This window comes from Pyrus communis, chromosome 15, assembly GCF_041283825.1.
Source record: "Pyrus communis isolate YQ-2024b chromosome 15, ASM4128382v1, whole genome shotgun sequence".
In the NCBI taxonomy this organism is placed as follows: Eukaryota; Viridiplantae; Streptophyta; class Magnoliopsida; order Rosales; family Rosaceae; genus Pyrus; species Pyrus communis.
The window spans coordinates 25,516,544-25,538,188 of record NC_142579.1 but is presented as its reverse complement, the minus strand read 5'-3'; the positions used below and the strand labels follow the sequence as shown (position 1 = coordinate 25,538,188).

The window sequence follows — 21,645 nt, the reverse complement described above, 5'->3', positions numbered from 1 at the left end:
CAAACATTATGACTTGTGGTCCAAGAAACTGAACATTATAACTTGTGGTTCAAGAAACTAAACATTATGACCTTGAATAAATTTCAACTAAGAACTTCTAAACAAGTTTGAAAACAAGTTCAAAGTTGAACTTGCAAAAAATCATCAAATCCTAAAATAAAAAACCCAATCTGAAAGAGTGGAAGATGGGAAAACAGAGAACAAAAAACAACTAATTCACAACACCACGACCGTTTTTTAAGGATGTCGAAAGAAGCTTTAGCTAGCTAGCTTGGCACCAAGATCCACAGAAAGTATGCTGCTCATGTATGAAGGACGAATGTGCACAAGGTTGTTTAGGTAAGGAAGATACCTTACATATCCATCATCATCAATCCAGTCACTACTTCTTAGAATTTTAGCCTTCCTTGTCTTCAGAATATAAGTATACATTCTCCTCCAAAATCGAATATCACCACGTCATTGTTCACGCAAGACAATGCCATCAACTCTTTGTTAAAATTGTTGAAGGACTTAAGACCAAGAGCAATCAGATGCTTCAGACTCATATCCTGGTCACCATAGATGTCCAGGGTGTATGCATACTCTTTTTCTCAAGTCAGAAGGTGACACAGCCCACCATTCATCTATGTCAATACAAAGTGACATAATGTCATACTGCTCGTCATTCAAATCAAAAGCTAAAGCCACTCTAGCAGAAGTTTCCCAAAAGGCTACACCTTTCAGAAAGAGCCCATCACCATTCAACTTCAGAGCATCCAGCTCATAGCATTCTGCATCAACAAGTCTCCATGAGGATAAGTAGATCTCAAAACAGATAAACGGATGGTCAATTAAAGAGAAGACGTAAACGAGTTAGAATTGTTATGCAAAATTAAGCACAGAAGGCTCAAAGGCTAGAGCTAGGGGAGGTTCATGGCCGTGAAAGAAGTTCGACTTGGGAAACGCCCTTCATTCCCTGGTAGCGGGGTTGCAAATGTAGTAGGTGTTCTCTCCATCACAACTTTGGCAGCAAGGCAGACCATTGCAAATGGTTCTAACAGTGACTTGTTCGGGCAAGAAGCTGAGGAAATGATTGGGAACGCCATAATCACGGTTAAGAGATACAAAGAAAGGCTTGCCAGGGAGTTGACAAAAGAGACCATAGATGTCGCGAAAATGGTAAGCTTGCTTGTGCACCAGTGCATTAAGAAAGGACTGGTAATCAGGTCATCCCACTATTTTCCAACAGCTCTGAACCGGGAGAGTGCTTTTGCAAGGAGGAATGGAAGAGCATGCTCCGTAACATCTTTGATCTCCACAGTATGCTTGAGCCTTTTGTGTCCAGGATATTCCCAAGCTTCATGTACTGGAGCAATCCTTTTGTTGCGATATCTAGATATAACGCATTAGAAAGATGCCTAAATAGATAAAAGTTGAACAATGGCAAAGCCTGTTCATCATTAAACCAACAAAGTAAGGGAAATGAAATCCGGTAACCCTCTATTGCAAGAACAAAGTTTTACAATTGTATTCACATGAAAATGAAGCAAATGTATAGGCTCCAAATTAATGTAATCTATTAAACATGAATGTTCCAAAAATAAAAACAATTAATCAACCAGCAACAAACCGCATCGTAGCCGTAGCCAACCTCAACTTTCACCACATGGTCATGAGATGGATCATGCATAAACTCTTCTTGTCCACATTCATAAAAAAGTTCAACTTCTCCAGAACAATCAAAATTGCATTTATCAATGATGACAAACCCCTCATTGTCCTCAGAAGTCACCATTTTTGCAAAAACAAAATGTTAGTCAAAACAATCACGTTTCAAAGAATTCAACTAGGGTTTCTAGAGAAACCCAAAACTCCTCTCTGAAGAAACCCAAAACCCATTAAAGGAAATATGTGGGTTTCTAGGTAAAAATTGATCATTTTTTCGAAAATTAAATTTAAACCCAAAACACAATCATACCCATTTTTCTTGCATTTTCCTTACTTTCTCAGTAACTAAGGGGATGTATTCAATTGAGATTTTGAAGGATTTTAATTCTTTCAATGAATATAATGGTATTCAATCAAGATTTTAAGCAATTATTTGTATGCAATCAAGATTTTAAGATAGTTTATTAAAATCCTTATAAATTCGGATGTATTTAATTAGGATTTTAAAGAAGTTTATAATATTTCAGGTATCTTTAATTATAATTTGATTTTAAAGAATTTGAAAAAGTTGAGGAATTAGAGAGATTTTGTATTGAATTTTAACTATCCACAAATCTCACATCTTCTCATGAGATTTCGAGAAAATTAATCAAAATTTTATATAAAATATCCATAAATCAATTAAACTTTATAAAAATCTATAAATTTATAAATTCGTTAAAATCTCTTAAGTTTCTGATTGAATACACCCCTCAAAGCAATTGAACACAGAGTAAAGAAAAAAAAAAACAAATAAACCCTCATAAAACAGAGAAAGCCCGATGGTGTTTGAACACGTGTTGGCCTGCTACCTAAAATTGTACTTCATTAGCACTGCGTCATCCGAATCTATCTGATAGTTATCATCTCTCTTTTTGTTTTCAGTTTTTCCTAGAAATTAAAAGAAAAAGGAAAATTCATTGTTGGATTCCATTGTTCAGTTTTTGTCTTGTTGTGCTTTTGTTCTTCCCACTCCAAAATCTACAAAATTGAAATGCACAAACATGCTTTGTGCTCCACTAACAAATGATTTCAACATTACGTCTCACACATATTTATTTTTACCTCTTATACACATCTTTTAATTTTCAATCCTCGATCGATCGAATTGAAGATAATTAATGAACAAAAATTTACAAAGTTGTGTGGAAGTTAAATAGAAATGTGCGAACAACACTTCATATATCACTTTGTTTTGTGTACCGCCAAAGCAAAAATACAATAAAATATAATGTTTAGATTGCTAACGGTTAAAAAGAAGTGTGAAAATCCTTTTTTCGTCATTCAATATTTTTTACCAACATCGGAATATATTTTAATTTTGAACCCTTTTTAATGATTGATTAAACGATTAGCTCATACTGCAAGGCTCAATTTTTTTCCATTAAACTAGGAATTTCGTAAGGTGAGCTATACTTTTTTTTTTTTTTTAAGCCTTTTTGGAGGTGGAGTCAGTGGCAGATCCAAGATTCGAATTTTGAGAGGATCATGGTGTTAAAGTCCAAGTTTTATAGATAGAAACAGAGCGTGTAGTGTGCAAAAAAAATAAATTAATTTACTCATTGAGGTATTTCGTCGAACACTTGGTGGATTTGTTGTCATCAGCCAAACTAAGTTGCACACAAGTAAAAAGATATTGAAAAATCCGAAGCAATCTGATAAGTCCTATTGAGAGAATTTGTCAAGTGTTGTCGACGTAACCTGCGAGAGGCATATTGTCACACTTGTATATTTTTCGAACTCCTAGTTATACCTTGATCCTAATGTGCATCCGCCACCGGGTGGAGTTGATTAATTATTTCTGAATTTTGGGTGTGTTAATTTCCACTGAATAGGGTGAGCCGCTCTTAGCACTATGTTTACGTAATTCCAATTATTTGTGTTAGGCTGGAGCCCACACACTAATATAAGGCGGGAAAAGGACTTCCTGGAATGAATTTATGTCACGTGGCATGTCTTGTACAACAATGTCAGAAAATGTCCCAAATTCAAATAGTCTGTCCTTCGGTGACAAAAAGCCACATAAGAATAGAAACAGAATTTCCGGTTAGCTACTTACGAATTTGTAGGGAGTTTCCATCGCTGCTTTTATTTCTTAAGAAATTTCACATAAAGCACTTGGAATATAAGCCATTTTATGCACACAGAAAGAAAAAGAATCATTGTTTGAGAAGCAAAAACTGAACTGCCAAATTACCAGGGCTTATTATCAAGCACCATATTATTTATAAACACTATCATTTGAGGTAGCAAAAGCGCCATCTGACAAAAGCACTTAGTATCAAGGCACCAGGTCTACAAGAAGCCAACGAGAAATAGGTACTTTTAGAGTACTAACTCAAAGGCAAATTACATAGCCATGGACGAGAAACTTCAAACCAATTTGTTCAAAACATAAACCACCTAATAAAATGGAAGGCAGAGAGAACTAGATCTGCACAAGGCTGTTCACGTATGGAAGATACCTTTCATTACCAGCACCAAGGCCGTAGTCAAGTATTTTCAAAACTTTCTCCTCCCCGGCTTTCAGACCATACGCGATCACCCTCTGTCCGACAAGAATTAGCATCACATCATCATTCACACAAGCCAATAACCTAACTGTGTTCACAAAAGAGGTGAAAATCTGGCCGACGAGATAAATTTTCTGCTTCAGGCTCATGTCCATGTTACCGTAAATCTCCAAGGAGAACTGACCGAATTCAACACGAGGCAAAATGTAACACAGCTCTCCATTCATCTGTGAAATAACACCGCGTGGTCCTGTGCTGAAGGGGAGTGGCAGAATACCATATTGCTGCTCCTTCACATCGAAAGCCAAAATGACCCCAGTTAAAGTTTCCCAAAAGAGTACACCCTTTAGATAGAGGGTATAACCTTCCAACTCCGTAGTCTCCAGTTCATAGCATACTGTCTCAGCGAGTTCCCAACCACTTGACCTTGAAGAGTACATATCAAAATGGACACCTGGATGACCAGGTACAGAGAAGGCACATACAAGTTGAAAACACACTTCAAAGTCAAGCACAGAAGGCTCAAAGGCTAGTGCCGCGTAAGACTCAGGCCCATGATATAAACCTGACTTGGGAAGCTTTCTAAATCTCATGTTCACAGGGTTGCAAATGTAGTAGGTATCTTCTCTGTCTTCGCTCTGGCAGCAAACCAGACCATTGCAAGTGGCCTTTACAGTAACTGGTTCGGGCAAGAAGCTGAGGTAAGATCTGGGAATGCCGTAAGCATCATTATCAAGTGAGAGGAAGTAAGGGTTTCCACCGGGGGCTTGACAAAAAAGCCCGGAGATTTCCCTGAAGTAGTAAGTTTGCTTGTGACTGAAGAAAGGACTAAAAATCCACTTATCCCACAGTTTGCTAACAGTTCTCAACCTGCACAGCATTTTTGCAGGGAGGAAAGGAAGAACATTCTCCATTGCAACATCACTGATGTCCATTTTCTTATTATAAAGCCTTTCGTCACGGGGAAGTTCAGAACAATCATGTGCACGACGGATTCTTTTGCATGGATATGTGTGAAACTGCATATAAAGATAATCATTAGGATGCATGTCAGAGAAAAAAAAAATTAAAGATAATATTTAATCACATGAACAATGCCAACGCCTCCAATTCATCGTCAAAACAACGTAAAAAGGAGGAAATAAAATTGTCGTGTACAGGGATCTTATAACAGCTTGCTTAATTTAGTTACACACGCAGTAGCCAATAATGCGTTTGGAATCCAAGCTTTCAGAAAGCAAAAATTAAATATGTAGATATTGTAATATCGTATACAAAATCAATTAATCAAAACAGCATGAGAGTAATATAAAATAAATGAAAACACATCCCATAAATAATACAGCAACACCAAACCTTTGAGCTGTCAACAATCGCATACCTCACAAGAACAATGCCTCATCTTCAACTGTTTCCCAGGGAGTACAGTATCCATGTAATGTTGATTATCCATAATCTTCAACTGTTTTCCGAATCCATCACATAGTTCTTCTACAGAATCAGTACTCATATCCTCATTCTTCAACTGCTGTTCGCTTTCGTCAAATAGAAAGACTTCAGAATCGGTACTCAGATAACTAGCATTATCCGCTTCCTTCAAATGTTGTTCACTTTCATCAGATAGAACTTCTTCAGAATAAGTGCTCTCACCAGAGTCAGAGTTAGAACACACATACGCGTCCTTTTCCACATTCTTCGACTGTTGTGTGCTTCCAACAAATAGATCTTCTCCGGAATCTGTAGCTACATTGTTTTGAGGACTCACAATGACATAATTTTCGGAATCAGTACCCACGACACTTTCAGAATCACTGCACACAGAATTGGCATTGCTCACAATGACAAAAGAGTCAGAGTCATTGCCAACATCTTTATCGCTATCCATGATAGGATCCTCAAAGCTCACAGCTGCACAGTGAAAAATCATTCAATGCAGATAACTGAATTTCCCAAACATCAAGACATAAAAAATCACAACTTTCAAACGAGAGGAAAACAATACAGCAGCTAGATTAAACCCTGGTATTCAATTATGGTTGCTTGGCACAAAAGAAAGCAAACCAAATATACACTATCAGATCACAACAAAACCCCCCAAGCCTTCGTTTGATTGCTTCAATTAGGTGTTCTGATGTCTTGATTAACTAAATTTAAAGATGGGTTTTGAAAAATGGAGAAAAGTAACAAAACCCAACAAAGAATAAATCTTTTTTTTTCAAAAATCAAATCCAAAATCCATAATACAATGGCTTCAAATCCCAGTTTTCCTTCAATTTCTCTGGGTTTCTCAGTAACAAAACAAATCAAAAAGGGTAAATAACAACAATAAAATTGAACAAACAAACAGAGAGCTTACTATTTAAACAAGAAACCCAGAACAAACATATACGAATGAACCCATCAACGATCAATCAAAACCTATTAAACAGAGGCAGATCAACGATCAGAAATGATAGGAAAACCCCCAGAAAGACCCCACTCATGCACGTCCTGAAAGATTCAATATTCTCCAGAAAACCCATATAAAATCTATAAAAAACAGAGAAGTTTCTCATTCTAAAAGTTGAAGAAGTAATGAATGAAATATACCGATAAGCTTACCGTGACTGCCGTCGTAGGCCTGCAAAGCATACCGGCGATCGAAACGCTGCGTCGAAGTAGAGAGAGACTCAGAGCTTGATAAAAACTGAAAAGTCTATACAGAGTGGGAGACTCTTGAGAGCAGTTAAAAGCATAGCACAGCGTACGAGGTCGTGGGACAAAGATTCTCTTTATTTTCTTGGTCGTAATAAAATCACGTTAATATTTTTTTAATATTTTTATAAAAATAAAAAAAAGAGAAAAATGAAAAAAGAGGACAGATGAAGAGATTTAGAGCTAGTTTGGTATTATTGTGTTTTGAAAAAAAACTGTTTCTGCTGTGCTATGAGAATAAACAGCTGTGAAATAAAGCAGTAGAGTGTTTGGTAAACTTTTTGTAAAAGTGCCTTTGAAACAAAAAAAAAAAGCAGTATTATAGTGTTTGGTAAGCTTTTATGTAAAACAGATGTGAAAAAAAATCAATTTTTCAAAGTTGGGTTTTGCAGTTTCTTGTTTTTGGCTTTTTTTCATCCAAAATTGTGAAAAAAAACTGAAGCGGAATGTTTACCAAACACAAAAATAGCTCCCAACTTTTTTTGATACCAACTTTTTTCAGAATCACCTCAGTACCAAATCAAGTCTTAATGGAGGAAGAATTCTACTTCGAGGTGGTGTAATATACCCTCTGATGCCAATTATTTGCACCGACTCTTCCTGTGCCACATGTACGACTAAGATTGGCCTTCAGCTGGAGGAAATGTTGTGGTGAGGTCAATTAGTGTTTGATTCACGAAAGTTTTACTATATAACATGTACCGAATAAATAGAACGTTAATGTGTAGTACATTTTGAAGATTACATTCCAAATTCTCGAAAATATCATTTAAAAAAAATGGATAAAAAGCAAATGTTTTGGCTCAAAAAAAAAAGAAAAAAAAAAGCTAATTAGAAATAAGCAGTTTACGAATTATTGACCAAAAGAAAAGCATATTTACTATTTAGTTCAAAACAAAACCACCCAACTTCTTCATGCCTTGCACACCAGCTAGAGCTCCACAAGACTGTTCACGTGAGAAACAAGCCTCCCACTCGAATTAAGTTCATCACAAACACATTGAATTTCTTTAGTCTTGATGTCGTAAACATGCATTTTTCCGCCACCCCGAAACATTATCACATTTCCACTGCCAAACACTACACTACGAGACTTTAGACCATAACCGGTTCCAGATGACATCGGAGCGGACAGTTTGATCTGATGTTTCGTTACCCATGACTTGACATTGCTGCCCATCGCCATTGTGTTTGTGTAGGCGTTACACAACGTTCGTACAACTAGTGTGGGAGGTTGAGAATGCGTAGAACAAAGCTTTCCATCCATCATACCAAGGGTCCCATATCCTCTGTTAAGTTGTTGCGCACGCTCCATCTTCAGGTCAAAAACAAGAATCCGACCACTCAATGCCGGCCAATAAACTATGTCGTTCACATGAACACCGGATCTTGGCAAGAGAGTGCTCTTGCCGAAGAAAATCTCACCGGAAACCCTCCAAGACTCCTCCCTAGAGGAATAAATCTCGAATTCATATCCATTGTCGAAATCAACTGATGGAAAAGCACACACGAGCTTGTACTCGGCCACAAAATTGAGCAGAGAAGGTTCAAAGATGAGAACAATAGCAGGGTCATGTCCGTGATCCGCGTTTGGCTTGGGAAGTTTTGTCCACTTCCTTGTAACAGGATTGCAAATGTAGTAAGCCTTATAGCCATCACGTCCCTGGCAGCAAAGTAATCCATTCGAAGAAGCTCGTATGTCAACTGGCTCGGGCAAGAACTTCAGAGATGGGTCTGGAACACCATATGCATTCGGATTGATAGAGATGAATGAAGGAGGGCCCGCATTGGATTGATAAAAGAATCCCGATATTCCACGAAAACTATTTGACTGCTTGTGGGCAAAGAAAGGAGTTTTGATATCGAGCTTCCAGTCCCTACAAACTCCAGTGAACCTGAGAAGTGATTTAGCAGGTAGAAACTCGAGGGCATGGTTCCTAATGATGTCCTTGAGGTCCATGTATGGAATACTGTTTTTGTTTGCAAGTAACTTATTTGTTCTCCTTTCTTGATCCATCGCACTCTCAACTAAATCTTCTTCTCCTTCAATTGCAATCAATCTTCAAAAGTAAGAAAACCGTTAAGATTAGAGGTTAACCACACTAAACTGACATTAAAAAACACAAGCAAAGCCGTTTGAGACAAAGACGGGCTGAATGCTACATCGTTGATTTCTCTTGTCACGCATTTATACGATCTTTCTCTCTTGCCTAATACTTCTTAAACATCATAATTAAGTCAAAGGTAAATCCATATTTGGCAGAAACCAAACACAAATTCGATTTTCATAGATAAAACCCTAGCTTCACGGTACTCATAAGTTCATACAAAATTTCCGAATACTAAAGCGGACGAAATTGTCCCTTCCCTCTTAATACCAAAAACACTCCTCAATCACTATTCTATTCTGCACATTCTTTTAATCAAAATAAAAAACACAATCAACTTGTCCTAATGATATAGAGCCCTAACCCAAGTGTTTTAATTTCCTAACTATTTACTTTTATTGACTGAAAGTACTTGAATCTTGACTAGTAAGGATGAGATATCTTTACAACATCACGTTACCCTCCATTTTGCTTAAGGAAAGGGACCCGAGGCAAGTAAGGTAAGCGGTTTGATCTAGGGAATATTGACACATTGTGTGGCTTCACTCAAATTTCCACACCTTACGCAATAACATGCCGAATAATATTGTAACACATGCTATCTTGCTTTAAATTCATTGGTTACTTGAATATATACCAAAATAAATTGATTATTTGAACCAGACATTGAACAAATATCAAAAGAACTAATACAAAATATTGATCAAAAAAGGAATACGAACTAAATTTAATTAACCTCTGGTAGTTTGTATCGTTGAACACCACCAACAGAATAAGCTTCACCAACAGAATCAAATATTTTTTTACGTAATTTAGGATTGCACACCTTTTCGTTTACTCTAGAACTTAAATAACAATAATAATTGAGAACACATGGAATCTGAAAATAAATCTTTTATTCTTTTAGCCTAAATCTTTCTAGCCAACCAAACAGGCGACAACAGAAAGTCAGAAACGAAAACATCCAGAGTTACGGTACACCATGAAGAGACATGCAGTGAAAATCAAACCAAAAACCCTAAATAATTTCCGTTACAAACACGAAGCATACAAAATCCATGCAGACGTTTGCAGAGAGTTAATCATGATTAACAACGTTGATTAACCGATTACATAGAAGATTAAAGGAATTCAAAGTGAGTGAGAAAGGGATCGTACCAATCGGATTGCGTGGTTCATCAAATCGTCTAACTGAGTTACTGAAGAGAGGGGGTGTCGTGTTTTTGGACTCTGCTGGGGGTTTCCGAGTTTGTGTTCGGGTAGGACTCAGCAGTCACTGTATGCATTTTCTACTTCGGAAAATATGAGTATATTGCGTTTCCGAAAATTAGAGGCCATGAAAATTGGAGGCCCAAAAGGAATTTTCTTTTTTAAGTTCAAGAAAAAAATTTAATTATCTCTAGTAAATCGAAAAAGTTAAAAGTTAAAGTGGGAATATGACGCTAAATTAATTATCTTCAATAAATCTAAAAAGTTAAAAATGAGATACGACTTTAAATTTGACTTATTCGGTCTCTAATGTACTGGAAAAGTTGAGGTTATATATAACTTTGTTGTTATATAAAATTACAAAGAGTTCTGCTAGATCATTGTCCTATTTTTTTACCCATATTATAATCTCACACACTACAAAAATTTAAACAATTAAAATACTATTTCCTAATCCACTATTATTCCTAAAATGACCTTTAATATATGTTTAAGTTTTTTTTTTTCAATTTTTCATAAGAATAAATATTAGAGTGAGAAGCCCATTTGAGCCTCCACTTAGCTCCATGGCCTTTCCGCTTTTTGTTCTGATTAGAATTTCATAATCTAGTCCTTCCTTCTCTCTAGACCCCAACTCAACCACCTTCCCCCATTTTCAAATCCCACGATCAAGCCTCATGCTGCATTCCAAAAATTTCATCCTCATACCCCATTCCCAAAATTGTGATAACCCAATCCCACTACTCAAACTCTAATTCCTTCTTCTGGTCTCCCATTTCGTTTTTCAAATTTTAAATAATTATTTTATTAGTAAAATGTTTTAAACAACGATTATATATGGCCAAACTAGACAAAATAGAAAATGAAGAAAATACTTATTCGAAGGAATTGAGAGTTGTAGAGAGATGGTGAACAGAAAATCCTTTCAATCTTTTTTTTGGGGAACTTTAATGAAAAGCTCATAGTACAGTTCACTTTAACGAAAAACCACAATTTTACACTAAAAAGTCAATCCTGGTACTATTCACTTTATCTTGTATTATGTCCTTGTCGTTAAAACTTGAAGTTTTCAAGTCATTTTCATTAGTTTTCCTTTTTTTTTTTTGGATCCTTAGATGTCATTTTATAAGAGGGTAAATTTGTCTTTAAACTTTTTTTTTGGATTCTTTGTTTCACCGGATTATCTCAGATTGTACTAGGTTCATGGACTAACCTAGATTGGCTTAGATTAGACTAAGCTGGATTAACTTAATGATGCATTTGGAACTGTGTCAAGAAGCTGGACTAACAATAAATTATTATTATAATTTAATTTCTTTCCTATTAAAAATATCAAAATTAATATAACCCTCTTCTTCTTCATGATTGCTAGTGCTTCTCTGCAACTTGTAGAATTGCCGAATTTCCAATAATAAAAGTGTAAACACGAAAAGTTCCTGAAACAAGAAACAAGAATACCGTGTACAAAATATCTTTTTGTGTTTAATGATTTTGGGGTTACAATCTCTTTGTAATTTGATCCTCTGATTCTATCTTCGTAGGGTGTAGGTTTGTGGATGAGCTGTTGATCCAAAGGGCCGTCGGGGCTTGATCTAGGGATGAACAGTTGATGAACGGATCTTCGAGGGCTTTTGAGCTTGATCTTGAATACTGGGTGTATGGATTTCTTCAAGGGGGCCGTCGGAGCTTGATCTTGAGGGTTGATGGATGAGCGGATCTTCAAGGGCTTTTGGGCCTAATCTTGAAGACTGAGTGTATGGATTTCTTCAAGAGGCCGTCGGGGCTTGATCTTGAGGGTTGATGGATGAGCGGATCTTCAAGGGCTTTTGGGCCTAATCTTGAAGACTGATTGGATGTGTGGATTTGTTGAGGTTGTTGATCCAAAGGGCCGTTGGGGCTTGATCTTAGGACGAACGGATGATGAACACTTTCTTCAAGAGGCCGTCGGGGCTTGATCTTGAGTCGGCGGAAGTTCTTCAAGGGCCGTTGGGGCTTGACCTTGAAGGAGGGTTTGACGAAGAACGAAGAGTGTTTTCTTGATCCTTCGGGATTTTGCTTGAGAGCTTTAGAGTTTCAAGGCTTCAAGGTTTTGGTGTGATGTAAATTCCCTTCTTTCTTTCTCTTCCTCTTCCTTTCTTTCTCTTTTTTTCCTTTCTTTCTCCCCCCTAAATGAATGCCTTGGCTTCCTATTTATAGAATTTCAAAACTTGATTTTTGGATTTAAATAATCAGATGAAATAAATCATTTCTGCCAAGTAATGACACGTGTCCTATTTGATGACTTTTCCAATTTATTTCGATTTTTCATTGAGTCACACGCTACATGTAAAATTTATGTGACACGTGAGTGTTGAAATTTTAATTATTGGTCAACATTCATTTCACCGAAATTTCGATGTCCACAAATGCCCCCACTTCAAGGCGCGTCGTAGACATGTGCTTGTCACGTGTAGAAGATGCGTTTTGAAGTCCCTTAATGTAGATGTCAACCCAAGGGCCGTCGAGGCTTGATCTTGAATTGAGCTGGAAATTTCTTCAAGGGCCATCGAGGCTTGATCTTGAGTTTGACTGGAAGATTTTCTGGTTTCCTCCAATCGTTGATTTTCCACAAGCTTAATCTTGAACTGGGCTGGAAGATTCTTTTGGTCTCCTCCGAAGGTCTGAACTTACTCCTTTTATCTGGAGTTGAATTTGATTCAAGGGTGGTGAACACTTGATTTTGAATCGGACTTGTGATTTCTTCAAGGGCCATTGAGGCTTGATCTTGAACTGGGCTGGAGGATTCTTCTGGTCTCCTCCGCTCGTTGATTTTCCTTTGTGCTACTCTTGAACTGGGCAGCAGGATTCTTTTGGTCTCCCCCCGAAGGTCTACGAGCGGTTTCAGGATATGGCAGGCAAGTACGAAGTGGAGGTGCTGACCTGTTTCTTTGTTCAATCTTTCCAATTCGTATTGAATACGAATCGGAAAGATTGAAGTTTCCTTGTCCCTTCTCTGGCAGTGTATCAACCGTTGAAGATGACTACTCGAGAGCAATACTAGGTAAGCAATCAGGAATAGATTCCAGGTAGTCGGTTCCAGATCGGAAGACTGACTCCAAGTGCCGGCTGATTGCTTCTTTCACTTTGCCATGCGAGTAAGAACAAGGACAAAGGAAAAGACAGGGAAAAAGCATGATATGAGATACCTTTGCTTTCGAAGAAGCAGCGAATGAATCAACACATATATTTGTTGTGCTTGTCTCCACATGCTTCGATGTATCATTTTCACTTGCCTTACTTGCTCCCCTTTGCAGAAGTGGTATTTCCTTATGCAGGTTTAGCATCTTCTCTTGTAGTATTTGTCCTCCGATGCAGGAGTTGAATGCAACATTTGCATTTAAATGGTGCTTCACTTCTTGGTGGCAACTGGTTTGAGTGGAGGTTTCGACATATTGCTTTCTCTGTCCTTGTCTTGGCAGGTGAGAACAAGGGCAAAGGAAAAGATAGGGAAAAAGCATGATATGAGATACCTTTGCTTTCGCCCTTGATGATATGAGATACCTTTGCTTTTGAAGAAGCGGTGAATGAATCAGCACATGCTTCAATCTATCGTTTCCTCCTGGGTCATCTGTACTCCAGGCATCTGGTATCTTCAAAGGTTGAATAGGTTTTCTTAAAGGAAGAAGAAGAATTGGGTATTTCGAGAGGCTTTGCTGGGAGTGCGCCCTCAGAGGTGAGGAAGAGTTGGGCATTTTCTTCAGGTCTGCCTTGCCATAAGAGACGAAGGTCGACACATATAGGGATTTCTTAATAGCAAGTGGTGGTACCGTTCTTTTACCCTTGTCGACAAACGTCTCTTCGATATCTGAACGACGCCTCTTCGATTTCTGAACGACGCCTCTTCGATTTCTGAACGAGCGCCACTTTTGACAAAGCTGCACGCGTTTTCTGAAAAGCAGAGAAAGCGTCGCCGAACTTTGCGCTTGTCGGCTAAAGACGTGTAGTTGCGCTGATGGCCTCCACGTGTTCTCGACTTTGTCAGATATCTTTTGACAAAGTTGAACGCATTTTCTGAAAAGCCGCGAACGCGTCGCCGAACTTCACGCAGGAAAATCCGGATTTTTGAATCGGTGGTCGTGTCGCTTGGCTTTTTACAGAGGTATCGATCACTCCAACATACACACTCTGAAAATTGCCCATTCTTGAAAATCGTCTCCGGCCTTTTGAGAATTATCTTCATCCACCCATTCTCTCTGAACACCTTTGAAAAAAAATGACTAACTCATCGAACCTTTGCTTAGATTTGAGTCTCAGCAGCGATCCGGTTGCACCCGGTCAAGGTAATGTATGGCGCCCTTCTTTTTTATCTTCTACCGGTCCTCTTACAGGTGAAGACTCCGTGATGCAGGACGCCACAACAGCTACAATAGTAGCTAGGAACCTCCTCACTCCAAAAGATAGTAGGCTGCTGTCAGGACGGTCCGATGAGTTGGCCGTTCAAGAGTCCCTCGCTCTCAGCGTTCAGTGTGCAGGCTCTGTGTCCAACATGGGCCAACGCCTACTTGCTCGCTCCCGTCAGGTTGAATCGTTGATGGCAGAGGTGGAAAGTCTCAAGCAAGAGATCAAGCAGCTGAAGTATGAGAATAGAAGTTTGCACGTGCTTGCAAACAACTATTCGACGGGCATGAAGAGGAAGCTTGATGAGCTACAAGAGTCTGAAGGTCAGATTCAAAGTGACCGTCAAAGGTTTTCGTCTTTCCTCCAGAGGCACATTTTTCCTGGGTCTTCCAGTGTTTGGCCAAGTATTGAGGCCTCGAATGCTCTATCTTCGATGCCTCCCGCTCTGATGCCTTCCGCTCCGAGAGTTTTGCCAAATAATGGGGCTTCACGTGAACATCCTTTGTGAAAGCTCCAATCTTGTATTATTATTATTATTATTATTATTATTATTATTTTTTTTTTTCATGCTTGTAATTTCTTGAAGACTAATGGACATGTTTTATTTTATTCAATGTATTGTGCTAAATACAAATAAAACATATACATCACTAAGATTTTTTATTTTTTATTTTTTTATTTTTTTTTATTTTATTTTTTATTTCCCGGTGGCGCTGATCCACCAAAGTTTTTTTTTTTTTTTTTTTTTTTTTTTTTTTTCAAAAGTGGCCAACTTGGCTATGCTTTCAGCTAGACCACAACTTGCAAATGCTTTTGGCTATAAAAAATTATAAAGGAAGAAAAGGAGAAACATTTTCCTTGTTTTGGGGAGGAAAAACAGGAAAATGTCTTTTTTTTTTTTTTTTTTTTTTTTTTTTCAACAGTACTTTTTTTTATATATATATTCCCCACATGGTGCAGGGAGGAAATGCAGAGGAGCTTGGAGTAGTAGGAGGTAAGAGACGGAGAAAGTCTTTGGGTGTGAGTTGCCAAACTTTGGTTTTGTCAATCACATTCAAAGGCAGCAGCAGAGGCAAGCAGATGTGAGTTGACAAACTTTGTTTTTGTTAATCACATTCAAAGGCAGCAGCCATGGCGGAAGTGCAGAAGCAGCCAGAGCTTGAAGTAGTGCAAAGCGTCGAGCTTCATGATCGGCTAGTCGTTTGACAGCGGTCACTGAAGTTCTTCGCCGATTTTGACCACGGTGGCCAGAGTGAGGAGCTTGAGGTAGTTAGTGGATGTTGTTGCTGCGGCTATGGAGTTTGGAGAGCTGAAGATGGAGCACAGCCGTGAGGAGACAGAGGAAAAAAGCTCCACCATCACCATTGCGATTCAACCCAATGCCGCCACCATAATCAATGCCATCAAAACAGAACGATTTCCCCTACCATATGGACTCTGCTCCCTGCCGCAGTGAGCAATAAACCCGCTCATGGCTTGAGAGCAAGAGCCAACCTAATCTTGGCGCTCTTCTCAATGGCCTTGGTGTCTACCTCTCCTGAAACAGTGAGGAATGAACTAGTCCGCATAGCAGGAAAAGGAGGTGATGCTGTCAGTGCTTAAGGCCAAAATCCGAAGCTGCTGGAGATTTTTTTTCGTAGTTTGAATCATATCGTAATCAAGTGACAACACTAAGAGCACGCTCTATTTCCTCCAACGAACGACCTTTCGTTTCAACAATATTACCAGCTATGTACAAGACAGCCAGAAGGCAGACGCCAGCGAATCCAAAATACACTGTGCCGATCCCGAACTTAGTTACAAGGCTCAAGACGTAGAGGCCTATGACGAAGTTTGAAATCCAGTGCATGCCCAATGACAAAGAAACTGCTTTTGCTCTGATTCTTGAAGCAAAAATCTCTGGTAGAAGAAGAGCAGGCACAGGGCCAGCGCCAAGTGAAAAGGACAATACATAGAGAACAGTTCCAGCGACAGAAAGGGGGGCAGAATATGGAGCAAGGGCTTTCCATGTAAAGGACAGTGAAAGCAGCAACATCGAAGCAGCCATTCCACCGAAGCTTGTGAGTAGAAGACTTTTCCTTCCCTGTTTGCCCATCAATGAGGATGCAACAACTGTGCCGAAAACATTTGCTAATCCAACCAGAGCACTCGCTGCAACATCAGATGTAATGCCAGCAGTGCGGAAGACAGAAGTAGAATAATAAACCACAGCATTTATCCCAGCCATCTGTTGTAACAAGAAAAGTGCTGCACCCACACTAACGACTTTCCAATAGCGGCTACTAAACAAATCAAACCAGCCCGCTTCAGGTTCAGCTCTCATTCTCGTTGCAGACTCACTGATGCCGTGATTGTCAACAGAATTCGCCGCTTCTGGTTCCGAATTCGAGGCGTTTCTGCCAACGTTAAAGTCATCTTCGCCGTCAAAATTGTCGGAGAGCTGGAATCTGAGAGCGAACTCTTGAATCTTCTTCGAGAACTCTTCGTCTGAGAAGGCGTCCAGACTGGCACTGCAAGCTCGTCTAATGGACCGGAATCTCGGCTTCTGGTAGCCGCAGGACCGGGACCGGCTCAGCTTCGTCGACGGCGCACCGAACAACGCCGACCGGTTCAAGCTGTGGACGTAGAGACATAACTGACCTCCACCGTCGCCAAGCTCAGATCTCCAGATTTCATGGCGGAAGTCAACCGCTGTTGTTTGAGCAATGTCTCCAACAGATCCTCAGTTCCCCTGATCTGAAATTCTCCAAGGGGGACATAGCATAGTTCGATTCCAAATTTACAAATCATCAGCGTTCAACCGAAGATCGATATATCCTTGTGGTGAAATCTGGCTTTGTCTTGAGAGTTGAGAGTTGGAGAGAGTGAAATGAAGGCTCATATGGTGATTTCTTCATCTATCTTTATGCAAGGAATGCGAGATATGTTTCTCCAATCTTTTCCCTTCTTGTTCCGATACCTCTTCTTCAGAGAAGGACAACCCCAGATGCTCAGATAAGAAAGAAATGCCGGCAAACCCTCTTCCGGCAGGAATTCGAGACTCTCGCAGCTTGAAATTTGTAGCTGTTGAAGAGAAGTGAGATGCTCAAGTTCCTTTTGTCGAAAGATTTCAGATTTGAAAGTATAGAGATCCAGAGATTGTGAAGAGTGGCAAGGAGCAGCCGTTCTCGGAGCAACATCTCCAACGGATCCTTGTTTCCTTGGACCCGAAATTCTCTGAGAGGGGCAAGTCCTTGCAATCCCCACTCCACTGAAGGCCTCAGTCTCTCACAATTTTCGATCCAAAATGTTCGTAGGTTGGGAGGCAAAACCCCTTGTGCAGGTGACCCCAGATTTGGAAGATTTTGTACCCACAAATGTTGAAGGGCGGTGAGGGTGTGCATTTGGTGTGGACGGGGCAGCTGGACTCTTCAAAGCCGTCGGCGGTGGCGGATAGAGAGCCGGTACCGCCGCTCCATGAAAGCGGAGTCGTGGGGCTGCATCTAGTGGTGGAATCGGACGCCGTTATTGCCGCTGTTCCTCTGGTGTGAGACGCCGCCGTCGAATCTGGAACCGGACGACGCCGCTTTGGAGCGTGGCGTCCTTACACTCCACCCGAGCGTCAAAAGAGATTGCGACATCGGAGACGAAGACTGCAGCGAAGACGACGGCCCCGCCGCCTGCACCTGCTTGAGCCGCAGCAGTAGCTCGACCACGAGCACGTCATCGGTCATCGCCGCCCTCGTCCAATCGTCTTGAACCACCATCTCTGAAGGTACAAACCCAGAGTTCTTGAGAGAGGGTTTTTTTAGAGAGAGAAAGGAGGGTGGTGGATGCGGTTTTGAAGGGCTGAGGAGAAATGATGAGATTGGAGATTGAAGCCAAGGAGACGAGTACTCAGTCAAGCCCAAGGCCCATTGAAGGAATTGCATGCGGCTTGAGAGAAAGTAGGGCCCGGTTCTTTTGGGTATATGGGCCTTCATCATCAACACAACAATCCAGCCCACTATTTTGGGTTTGTCGACATTTTGCTCTTTTTTTTTTTTTTTTTTTTTTTTTTTTTTTACAGGTGTAGAGAATATATATATATTTTAATACATAGTAACATATGTATTTTTTTTTTTCTTTTCTTTTCTTTTGTAATAAAATTGACTTTTTTTAATGAAACATTTATTTATTTATTTTGATGTGACTGTACTTGAAGTTTTGAAGTTTCAAGTTGCCTACGTACTCTTCCAAAGAAGAGATCAAGTCATAACGTAGTTCGAATGAGTGATGGTTTTTTTTTTTTTTTTTTTTTTTTTTTTTTTTGATGATGATTTTGCCGTACACAGTTTATGCTCTTGCGGGCCAGGAGCGGGTGCGTTTGCTTTAGGGGTAGTAGCGCTTCAAAAATCTGCCGTTGATGGGGCCGATCTTCAACCCGTCTTCTGCCGTGATTAAGTAGGCGCCATTGGTGTAAATCTCTTGTATTACGTAGGGTCCATCCCATTTTGATGTGAACTTGCTTTTTGTCTTATGGGTTGTAATGATAGGCCTACGCAATGCTAGCACGAGATCTCCGGCTTGGAAAGACCTTGGGCGGACTTTCTTGTTGAATGCCTTGGCTAACCGTGCTTGGTAGCATTCCAAGTGTTGTTGAGCTTCGAGCCTTCTCTCATCCAGCGCTTCCAACTCCTGAAGGCGCAACTTTGCATTTTCTTCATCAGTCAAGCCTTCTTGTATAGCCATCCTTAGTGAGGGGATTTGACTTTCAAGCGGTAGAACAGCTTCTACGCCATATACGAGAGAATAAGGTGTAGCTTGGGTAGGAGTCCTATGTGTAGTCCTATATGCCCAAAGTGCTTCACTTATTCTTTCATGCCAGTCTCTCTTTGTTCGGCCGATTACCTTTTTCAGGAGGTTGCACAGCGTCTTGTTGAATGCTTCTGCGAGGCCGTTGGCCGGAGCATGATACATGGAAGACTTGTGCTGCTTGAACTTGTATTTGTCGCAAAGCTCGTCCACGAGTCGGTTGGAAAACTGCTTTCCGTTGTCAGTGATAATGTAGTGAGGCACCCCATATCGGTGGATGATATGCTCCTTGATGAAACGAACAACAGTTTCCTTTTTTACTTCCCTTAAAGGTATGGCTTCAGCCCACTTGGAGAAGTAATCTGTTGCAGCTAGGATGTAAGCTTCCCCTGCAGATGACTTTGGCGTAATTGGTCCTACAACGTCCAGTCCCCATGCGTCGAACGGCCATGAAGCAACTGTAGGGTGTAATGGTTCAGGCGGTTGATGTATGAAGTTGGCGTGGAATTGGCAGGCTTGGCACCTTTTAGCGTGTTCCAGGCAGTCCTTCACCATGCTCGGCCAGTAGTAACCCATTCTTTTAAGCTGGAAATGTAGCTTTGGTCCAGATTGATGTGCCCCACACATACCTGAATGTGCTTCTTCCATGGCTTGATTAACTTCTTCCTCACCTAAGCATCTCAGGAGTAGTCCTTCAAAAGAGCGTCGGTAGAGTGTTCCTTTGTAGTAAAGGAAGCGAGGTGCTCGTCGACGTATTTCGGAACGGTGTCTAAGATCATCTGGAAGCTTTCCGTGCTCTAAGTAGTCGATCAGCGGCTGTCTCCACTCTTCAGCATCGACTGGAAGTACTGAGATGACATTTGTATCATCTAGTGACATTTCATTAACGAGAGGAATCACCCATCTTTGGCAAACTGGCACGTCTGCAACTTCATCTTTTCCTAGTGTCATACTTGAGGCTAGATTGGCGAGAGCGTCTGCCATTTGATTTTCCTTTCTTGGCACATGTTCTAGTGTCACAGCTTCGAACCTTTGTAGCAGTTGGGTCGCTAGCCGGAAGTATGGGACGAGATCATCTTTCCTCACCTCATATTCAGTTAAGAGTTGATTGATTATGAGCTTGGAATCGCCATATACCTCAAGAGCTGTGATTTCCATGTTGATCGCCATTTGGAGCCCGATGATCAATGCTTGGTACTCAGCAACATTGTTGGAGCATAGCTCATTCAGTTGGAAGGAGTAAGGTAGTATGTGCCTTTGTGGTGACATAAATACTACTCCTGCCCCCGCTCCGTCTGCTCGTGCGGATCCGTCGAAGAACATCGTCCATGTCGGGAAGATGTCGATGTAGAACACCTCCTCGTCAGGCAAGTCGTCTGAGATTTTCCAATCAGCCGGGATTGGATGATCGGCAAGGAAGTCTGCTAGCGCTTGTCCCTTGACGGCTTTAGCTGGGACGTAGATGATCTCATATTGATTAAGAAGCAAAGCCCATTTAGCGAGTCGCCCTGTCAAGACTGGCTTAGTCATAACGTATTTGACAGGGTCGGCTTTAGCAACCAAGTGGATGGTGTAAGCATGCATGTAATGTCTGAGTTTCTGAATGGCAAATACCAAAGCGAGGCACATCTTTTCTATTGGGGAATAGTTCAACTCAGCGCCGGTGAGAGTTCGACTGAGGTAGTAAAGTGCTCCTTCTCTTTGGGATTCATTCTCTTGCGCCAAGAGTGCTCCGATTGAACTTTCCTGAGCAGCAATATACAATATGAGTGGTTTCCCGGGCACAGGTGCCCTCAGGACAGGTGGACTTGACAAATATTTCTTTATGCTTTCAAAAGCATTATGGCATGCTTTGTCCCATACGAATGGAACATCTTTCTTCATAAGGCGACTAAACGGTTGACAACGCCCTGCGAGGTTAGAGATGAAGCGTCTGATGAAGGCTAGCCGTCCTTGTAGACTTTTCAGCTCGTGCAGGTTTCTTGGCTCGGGCATGCTTTGAATGGCCTTGATCTTTGATTGGTCTACTTCAATACCACGGTGCTTAACGATGAAGCCGAGGAATTTTCCAGAGGTGACGCCAAACGCACATTTTAACGGGTTCATCTTGAGGTTGTATTTTCGCAGCCTTTCGAACACTATTCGCAGATCCTTCAAGTGTTCTGATCTTTTCTTCGTCTTAACCACCACATCATCTACGTAACATTCTACGTTTTTGTGTAGCATGTCATTGAAGATTTTCTGCATTGCGCGTTGATATGTAGCTCCAGCGTTCTTTAGAC

General features: G+C 40.4%; 3 protein-coding genes and 2 pseudogenes across 7 annotated transcripts; all 5 read right to left on the bottom strand.

Moving 5' to 3' along the window:
* Nucleotides 1–258: 258 nt before the first annotated feature.
* On the bottom strand, nt 259–1,777 carry LOC137714443 (uncharacterized; annotated as a pseudogene).
* A 2,093-nt stretch (nt 1,778–3,870) lies between these two features.
* On the bottom strand, nt 3,871–6,962 carry LOC137742653 (uncharacterized). Of its 4 annotated transcripts, none has more exons than XM_088686280.1 (4): nt 6,804–6,944; nt 5,833–6,110; nt 5,584–5,796; nt 3,871–5,221 (listed from the first exon to the last, which is right to left on the bottom strand). In XM_088686280.1, exons 2-4 carry the CDS (start codon nt 6,085–6,087, stop codon nt 4,118–4,120), a joined length of 1,572 nt encoding a protein of 523 aa, XP_088542406.1. In that variant the 5' UTR covers nt 6,088–6,110; nt 6,804–6,944; the 3' UTR covers nt 3,871–4,117. The 4 variants fall into 4 exon arrangements, with proteins under 4 accessions (XP_088542406.1, XP_068338695.2, XP_068338679.2 ...); XM_068482594.2 differs by adding an exon at nt 6,559–6,620 and having other exon boundaries at nt 5,584–6,110; nt 6,804–6,940; XM_068482578.2 differs by having other exon boundaries at nt 5,584–6,110; nt 6,804–6,962.
* A 675-nt stretch (nt 6,963–7,637) lies between these two features.
* Nucleotides 7,638–10,295, bottom strand: LOC137728662 (F-box protein At5g07610). The gene is made up of 2 exons (XM_068467391.2): nt 10,163–10,295; nt 7,638–8,956 (listed from the first exon to the last, which is right to left on the bottom strand). The coding sequence occupies exon 2, from the start codon at nt 8,911–8,913 to the stop codon at nt 7,828–7,830; it is 1,086 nt and encodes a 361-aa protein (XP_068323492.2). The 5' UTR covers nt 8,914–8,956; nt 10,163–10,295; the 3' UTR covers nt 7,638–7,827.
* Nucleotides 10,296–11,659: 1,364 nt separating this feature from the next.
* Nucleotides 11,660–17,380, bottom strand: LOC137710180 (plastidic glucose transporter 4 pseudogene; annotated as a pseudogene). Its single transcript, XR_015956137.1, has 2 exons — nt 17,374–17,380; nt 11,660–17,281 (listed from the first exon to the last, which is right to left on the bottom strand). The product of XR_015956137.1 is annotated as a plastidic glucose transporter 4 pseudogene (transcript).
* Nucleotides 17,381–17,846: 466 nt separating this feature from the next.
* LOC148690772 (uncharacterized) lies at nt 17,847–18,578 on the bottom strand. Its single transcript, XM_088685734.1, has 2 exons — nt 18,149–18,578; nt 17,847–18,111 (listed from the first exon to the last, which is right to left on the bottom strand). Exons 1-2 carry the CDS (start codon nt 18,553–18,555, stop codon nt 17,850–17,852), a joined length of 669 nt encoding a protein of 222 aa, XP_088541860.1. The 5' UTR covers nt 18,556–18,578; the 3' UTR covers nt 17,847–17,849.
* Nucleotides 18,579–21,645: the final 3,067 nt, after the last annotated feature.

Excerpts from the sequence above, each read along its gene's own strand:
- LOC137728662 (XM_068467391.2), bottom strand. The coding sequence starts at position 8,913 with ATGGATCAAGAAAGGAGAACAAATAAGTTACTTGCAAACAAAAACAGT.
- LOC148690772 (XM_088685734.1), bottom strand. The coding sequence starts at position 18,555 with ATGATGAAGGCCCATATACCCAAAAGAACCGGGCCCTACTTTCTCTCA. Across the intron at positions 18,112-18,148 it reads CCACGCTCCAAAGCGGCGTC|AGGAACAGCGGCAATAACGG; the intron begins GTCCGGTTCCAG and ends GTCTCACACCAG.
- LOC137742653 (XM_068482578.2), bottom strand. The coding sequence starts at position 6,087 with ATGGATAGCGATAAAGATGTTGGCAATGACTCTGACTCTTTTGTCATT. Across the intron at positions 5,222-5,583 it reads TGAGGCATTGTTCTTGTGAG|TTTCACACATATCCATGCAA; the intron begins GTATGCGATTGT and ends CTTTATATGCAG.